At 43.7% G+C, this 7,851-nt stretch overlaps 1 protein-coding gene across 1 annotated transcript in view; it reads left to right on the top strand.

Annotated features, from left to right (window-relative positions):
- Window positions 1-3,107: 3,107 nt before the first annotated feature.
- The window catches only part of LOC111959279 (high-affinity choline transporter 1-like), a 10,878-nt gene continuing 6,134 nt past the window's right edge, over window positions 3,108-7,851 (top strand). The window contains 8 exon segments of the mRNA XM_070437761.1: window positions 3,108-3,225; window positions 4,256-4,369; window positions 5,078-5,233; window positions 5,437-5,585; window positions 5,732-5,775; window positions 5,777-5,873; window positions 6,010-6,163; window positions 7,081-7,298. Of these exon segments, the coding sequence (XP_070293862.1) occupies window positions 3,174-3,225; window positions 4,256-4,369; window positions 5,078-5,233; window positions 5,437-5,585; window positions 5,732-5,775; window positions 5,777-5,873; window positions 6,010-6,163; window positions 7,081-7,298 (984 nt within the window). The 5' untranslated portion in view covers window positions 3,108-3,173.

Consider the following 7,851-nt stretch of genomic DNA (forward strand, 5'->3'; position numbering starts at 1 on the left):
TGTTTGATTTGGGTGTGTGTTGTGTATGCCTTTTGTTTGTTGTGTGTTGTTGTACATGTTGGGTATGTGTGGTGCAGTTGTTCATCTAGCGGGATTCGTTCCCAAGACAGCCCAGTGCATGCGCGTCCAGCTGCTGGGCTCTTCCTGGGTCGCTGGGCTTTGGGTAGTGTAGTTGCTACAGTGCTCCCCAGGCGCCGGACGGCCATGTGGCTCTAACATCATCACAGCCACTGCATACATGAAGGGGCTCTGATGGAGTGTGTGTGGCACAGCACGGTATCTACCAGTGTGAAGTTACATCGCTCATGCTGCGCCTGCCACCTGACCTGCAAGTAGGAATTATTGGTTGTTGATTGTTAGATTGATTGATTGATTGATTAGATTCATTTGAGCACACGGTAGCTTTATAATAGGGGGTAGGTGTAGCAACAGCCATTATGGATACTAAACTCTTCTCCCTCCCTAGGCGGCACGAGCGTTGATGTTGCTGTTTCCTGCGCTGACCGTCCACCCTGGGCACCCTCGTGTCCCTGCAGGATAAGTGTACCCGCTGTGCGCGGCTCTGCCATCAAGCAGCCTGGCCATCATGGAGGGGTCTGCTTCCCTGTCTGCAGGCATGGCTCTGCCTAATCCTGTCTGCTGGAAACCAATGATGTCATCTCGACTTCTACAACCCCATCCTACCTGAAGGTACTATTTCAAATATTTAATTCATTCTTTTATTTTATTTTATACTCTGATACTAGTATTTTCACTAACATGTTTGCAGAAATAACAAAATAACAAGAAAATGTTACTTTGTGTTGCAGGATGAAGATGAGATTGGCATGGCGGTGTATTTGGGCTACGTCTCGGCCTGTCTTAGTCTGATGGAGGGGTGGTTGCTCTGTGGAACTGTGAGGGCGGCCCAGGAACCCCCTACACTACCTCATCATCGCACCCTTGTCCTCCCGTCGTCTTCAAAACTATAAACACCCAACACCCCAGCACCCCCCTTACTGATCCCCCTGCCGCCTGAAGGGAACTACGCCCCCTCACGCACCGTCACTGTCCAGCAATGCTACAGACTCAATGACTACGCTGAGGGATGGAGTACACACTCAATGAATGCTCCTAGTGTGTAAGTGCAAACACTCAATGATATGTCTGAGTGTGCAGATATAGAGACTGATTGAGGGAAGTTCAAACTCAATGACTACAAAATAAAGACTCAACGTTACTTTTAATGAGCAAGTACACACTCATTGACTTTCCAGCAGACCTCAGAGAGTCTGAAAAAAATGATTTCACTGAAATCACTCGCTCGCCAGGCATGTGGTTTACGTGTGATGTGTTCAGGTTGTTCTGTCTTCTTCTAGACTGCCCACAGGCTAATCCTGTATTACTTATCCTGTTGACTTTGTATGTTACGTATAGAGCCGAAAACTAACAGGACTTATTCCTGATTACAAAAAATGAGCTTCCTTCATAAAGGTCTTTAGGAAAAGACAGCAGCTATGATAATGGAAGTCAAGTTTATTTCACATGTTTATTTGTTTCCGTTTCATTGCTCATAAATTAATGGCTTTTGTGAACACTTCCTGTCTTTATAGTTTATAGTCATATTTGTAAACTGCTTATACTTATACGCTACTTTAAAATACAAAGTCACCAGGATGTTGCAACAGCTACGTTTGAGCTTGAATGTGGTGGTAGGATGCTCGCTATGTGCATTAGCCTAACTGGACTAAAGCACAGAAACTTCTGGGAATATGAATCTGTGCCAGGCCTACGATGACCACACGGTGTGGCACCAACAGTCGTCTAGAGGGGAGTGGCATTCACTGTTCAAGAAGGAAAGACTAGCCAATTGCTTGGCAGATATCAAACTTGTTCTCGGTTGAGGACAGGGCAGCTTAGAAAATAGTTTCATTTAAACACAGTCAATGTTTAAATGAAAACTGCTTTTCAAAAGTTCCTAGAATTTCCATGAAACTATGTCCAATCCCTGTATCAATATATCCAAGTAAAACTCCCTTTAAAATTGTATTCATCTTTTAAACATAATTTTGACTGCCATTTTAAGTTCACTAAAGCTATATTTGATCATTTCACGCAGTCCATATCGCAGTCCAAGTCAATTCATTATGTTGTCTGTCTCCTGTTGCAGGCCCCTATTAGCCACGCAGGCGCGTGGACATGTTTATGAGTTGTTGTGTTATTCTGAAAGTTATCCAATAGATTGTATCCTCTCTCTGGCAGACCGTCAACATAAAGCAAGGTAAATTAGACAGAGCTGTCAGAGAGAACAGATAATCAGCTGTTCTGGTTAGCCTATTTATTAAATGGTCAAACATGTTCTAGGCTAAATATAGAAATGGAAAAATGCCTTTCCAATCTTCAATGCAAAAAGAGGTCCATTGCTCTTTGAAATTAGGACAATGCCTATATGAAATGTGCACTGAAAATGAGGTAAATTGCTTGTGAACAGACTGAAAACCGATACATTCAAAAATGAGGGTTCAACAAGGTTTCTAAGATCCTCAAAGTCTCTTTGAAGAACCTTAGGTTTCTTCTGGCAACTGAAATTGTACCAAAAGGTTATTCAAAACCCCATAGAACCCATAGGAGGTGGGGTTCATCGAGGAACCTCCTAGTTGTGTGGGTTCTTGCAGGAATCTAAATTGCCAACAGAAACATTTGAATTTTGTAAGCAGCGTTCAGTCACTTAACTGAACATGTAAAGATCTCCTCAATGTAAGGTAATGTCTCTTGTATGATCTAAATGATTTGTATTTTCATATTGTGCAACTCTTCCAACAGAAAATGGACACAATTCAATGATATCAAACCAACAAGAGGTAAGGAATATTTGAAGGCTATAAGAAATTAGGCTATGAAGAATTATGTGAAGGCAAAGGCTGTATTGGGTAGATGACTGAACGGCTTCCCTTTGCTGTCTGTGTCTGCCAGGTATCGTTAATGAGAGGCAACAAAGCGTATGTCTAATTGTGGATGGCATGTTATGCAGATCACATTTACCATACTCCTCTCTTACCTCTTCACATGGGAAATCCCCGATAGGCCCTACATTTAGGACCAAGTATGTGTATGAAAAACCCGTGGGGATATGGGCCGCGTGGAAGAACAAGAACTCTGGGGTGTCGGAGGGCCAGGACCGCAGTGAAACCATCATGGTGGGCGGGAGGGACATTGGGTTGTTCGTCGGTGGATTTACCATGACGGGTGAGTTGTGACATGTCTGGAGACTTCGCGAATTGGAGAGAGATTGTGGCAGGGCTGGGTTGGCTTGGGACCAGGCCAACTCAGTTTTGAAATCAGTGAAACAACATTTAATTAATGATTTGAAAACCTACCATTGTTTCCTATGAGGATGGTTTACATTTAAATGTAGACTTCTTCCTAAATTGACTGAATTGTTGGAGAGGAATTGCACCTTGCTTTTATTTCCAAATATTTCCGCTGTCAACTTTAGAGACAGTTTAGTGATGGGGAAATTGAAATCAATCATGTTCCTCATGACACAATGGAAACTGACGTAATAAGACAAATGCCTGTGTGACTGTTTTTCCCCACACAGCAGTCAGACCAGCACTGCGGACCGGTTTTACGCACGGACCTTTATCAATTGTTGCGATAGGCATCGCGAAAATCAATTACCTACATTTCAAAGACAGCTGTTGTATCGAGTTGGAGAACACAATGTATCGACAGGCTATTGTAAATGCACGCCGTCTCATTATCAGAATTATTCCCTTGTTTTAGTGAGAACAACATGAATTGACGCCAGAGTTAATTAAAGACCCAGAGCATTTCCTAACTTATCTCTTTGATGCTATTTTAATAACAGACCCCGGAGGTGCAGGCTTCTATAGGAGCGAAAAGTCATCAATTATTTATTTTCCGCCAGTTACAGAAATACTCATGAAAATAATGGTAGCCTAATTGATCTATGTGAAGCGTTTCATAACTTACCACTCCTGATATATTCATTAGCTTTATTAACTGGGAATAACAACTAGGTTATTAACGTTCTGTGATTTATTCGACTAAATGTACTAGATTTGACATTGTATGATTGGATATTAGTTGTGTGGTTGATTTGAAGGCTACAATGTGGCTCTAAAATTAAGTCTATGAAAAACATAAAACTATAAAGACATCTCAACAATTTGAAACATTTTTTAGACACGCTTATTAATGTGTGTTAAATCTTTTTATATATCTTTAACTATGTGATGAACCTCTCCTCCAGCTACATGGGTGGGCGGCGGCTACATCAACGGGACGGCAGAGTATGTCTACTTGCCTGACTACGGCCTGGCCTGGGCGCAGGCTCCCTTTGGATACGCCCTCAGTCTGGTAGTAGGTAAGGACACTAACCAATTGTGTTGGGATTCATCATCATCAATGAAGGGTAGTACATAGTACTGTTGTTCCACCAATTTGGTGCCTTTTGAGTATAGTGTAACGTTGAGAGAAAAAAAATAGTTTTATTTCACCAAATTTGTACATTCTGTTCAACTTCATAAAAAACGAGTTTTCCCATCTCAAGAGGTTAAATATAAAAAATACTATAGTAAGTGCCTATTAGCCTAAGTGTCAAATATAGTGACAGGGTTGACTGTAACAGTGTTAAAGATTGCATCTTATATCAGCCATAAATCCCCTTGCTAAAGGGGGAATGGCAGCTTGTTGTGTGCAACAGGGAGGGGTCATTGAATGCCAGCTTTACAAATCATTTAAATTGTGAGAATATTTCTAGCCTGGCTATCTATGGGTAACAGCGTTGACGTGTTATGCTCGACCCTCTCCATTTTTCACCACAAAACACCAGAAAAGGGCCCAAAATAGTAGAACCAGCTCACCTGCTTTTACACTATGATTTGACTATTAGATGTTCATTGTTTCTCACCATAGTAAAACAAGAGTTCACTTCATGTAACAGGGTTGACATTAAAATGAGGCACAGGTTGTGGTTGTTTTTTTAACCTTAAAATGAATCACTAATCATTTTGTGGGACAGCCCAGTAACTCAATGACGATGTTGGTTAATGGTGTCTCTCTCGTGCTCCAGGTGGCCTGTTCTTTGCCAAGCCCATGCGCTCCAGGGGTTACGTCACCATGCTGGACCCGTTCCAGCAGATATATGGGAAGCGCATGGGGGGGCTGCTCTTCATTCCCGCGCTCATGGGGGAGATCTTCTGGTCTGCCGCCATCTTGTCAGCCCTGGGTAGGCTTGGGAACCATACTATTTTAACTCATTATTCAAATGAAAAATCTTTATTGAAAAGGGAAAGATGAGGAAAATGAATACGCTATACATTCTTCAATAATCAGGTGTTAGACTGTAGCACCACATGTTTATTTATTTGACACATCAGACCTGACTTCATACCTGCTGCTGATGTGTGTGTGTCCCTGTGTTTTGTCTAGGAGCTACTCTGAGTGTGATTGTGGACATTGACATCAACATGTCGGTGGTGATCTCAGCCCTGATAGCCATCTTCTACACCCTGGTGGGAGGGCTGTACTCTGTGGCCTACACTGACGTGGTGCAGCTCTTCTGTATCTTCCTGGGACTGGTGAGTCCAACACAAAGGGTACTTCCTCCTTTGCCATACAACTCCAGCAAAAAATGGCTTTGTAGAGCACCGCAGGATGATGTACTCTCCAGCGCTGATCATGGTGCTGAACCCCCCCCCCCCCCCCCTCTCTCGCTCTCTCTCAGTGGGTCAGGTTGCCGTTTGCCCTGTCCAACCCAGCGGTGTCAGCATCGTGTGACAGCTAAAGAGGCTGTGTACCAGACACCCTGGCTGGGTAAGATAGACTCAGCAGACACCTGGATGTGGATCGACAACTTCTGTCTTCTGGTATGTCATCAGTCACTATAATCATCAGTCAATTCTATTGACTATAATTATAATTATGCTTATGTTTGGAGTATGTATTCATTATAAAGCTGTGTGTTGGTTTGTTGTGTATTGACTGTGGTGTTTCTGTCCCTAGATGTTGGGGGGGATTCCGTGGCAGGTGTATTTTCAACGGGTTCTCTCTGCCTCTTCAGCTACGTACGCCCAGGTTCTGTCCTTCATCGCTGCCGCTGGTTGCCTGGTCATGGCTGTCCCCTCCGTCCTCATAGGAGCGATAGGGGCCTCCACAGGTAAACACACACACACACGCACACAGGCACGCACACACTCACATATACACAGGCACTCACATACACACACACAAACATTTGTCTCACACATATTTTCTCATTCATTACATTGTTCATATCCATGAATCCACTCACATTTACTAATGGGAAGTATGATCAAAAGCCCCATCTTTCTCTATTAGCTAACAACGTAGCTCAGCTCAGATGTATACACCAGCAGGCAGGATACAGTGGGATGTAAACAACACCAGACGGCTCCTGTCATACAGCATGAAGAGGGATTCATTAGGAGATGTGATTTCTGTCAATATTACATCAGAAGGAAGACTAATTAATTAGGTTGATCTGAAGATTCTTCATCAAAGTCACTGTTAATCAACAGCTGTTTGTTTAAGTCCAGAAGTGAGAAGGAGAGTGAGACTGACTGACTAGGGGTAGGACTGACACGGACGAGTGAGGAGAAGGGGGAAGGGGGAAGTGGTAGAATGGAGGGGGAGATGAGGTACTCAGATGGCAGATTTATGTTCTGATGTTGTGGTAATTTATTCCTCTGTTGAGAAGCTGTATCTTGCCTGTTGAGATACATGCAGTTCCTGTCTTCACTGATGAAATGACAACGTTCAGAATAGTGTCGTAATATGGCTTCGAGACTAGAGATATTTTCTAACAGACAGATTGAATCACATCTGTTGTATGTACGGATTTGATAAACCCTGCCCATATGCATTTGATAAACCCTGCCCATATGCATTTGATAAACCCTGCCCATATACATTTGATAAACCCTGCCCATATGCATTTGATAAACCCTGCCCATATGCATTTGATAAACCCTGCCCATATGCATTTGATAAACCCTGCCCATATACATTTTGGCCCGAAAGTACGTAAACTACTATGTCTGTTGTATTCCGCAGACTGGAACCAGACTACATACGGGGCAATTCCTCCCAAAGAGAAGGACCAATCAGATATGATCCTGCCCATCGTGCTGCAGCACCTGTGCCCACCCTGGATCTCCTTCTTCGGTCTGGGGGCGGTGTCTGCCGCTGTGATGTCATCAGCGGACTCCTCCATCCTTTCAGCCAGTTCAATGTTCGCCAGAAACATCTACCAGCTGGCCTTCAGACAGTCTGTGAGTACACACACACACACACACACACACACACACACACACCCCCCCCCCACCCCCCCCCCCCAACAGGGGTTGTGGCTACAGTAGGGCTGGAGCAAAAGCCTGCATACCAATTGCTCTCCAGCAGAAGGGTTAGCCAGCCCTGATGTAGATCCTTGAACCCAGGCCAGACCAGGTGTGTCCAGCCATCCAGCCCCGTCGTGTTCTCATCATATCAACCACTGACTGACTCTCTGTGAATCAAATGCCACTGCCATTTTAGTTTTCTGTTCTCAGTGCTGCTACAGTAAATGGAGTCATTATAAAGGTAAGGTAATCATGGTATAAAATATAACTTTCTGTCTGTTTCAATAGGGAGCTCTGAGATGGATGCCAGATGAGAATAATGCAATACTTAATTGTGTGTGTGTGTGTGTGTGTGTGTGTGTGTGTGTGTGTGTGTGTGTGTGGTGTGTGTGGTGTGTGTGTGTGTGTTGGTGTGTGTGTGTGTGTGTGTGTGTGTGTGTGTTGTGTGTGTGTGTGTGTGTGTGTGTGTGTGTGTGTGTGTACGTAA

The sequence above is a fragment of the Salvelinus sp. IW2-2015 genome, linkage group LG36, assembly GCF_002910315.2.
Source record: "Salvelinus sp. IW2-2015 linkage group LG36, ASM291031v2, whole genome shotgun sequence".
In the NCBI taxonomy this organism is placed as follows: Eukaryota; Metazoa; Chordata; class Actinopteri; order Salmoniformes; family Salmonidae; genus Salvelinus; species Salvelinus sp. IW2-2015.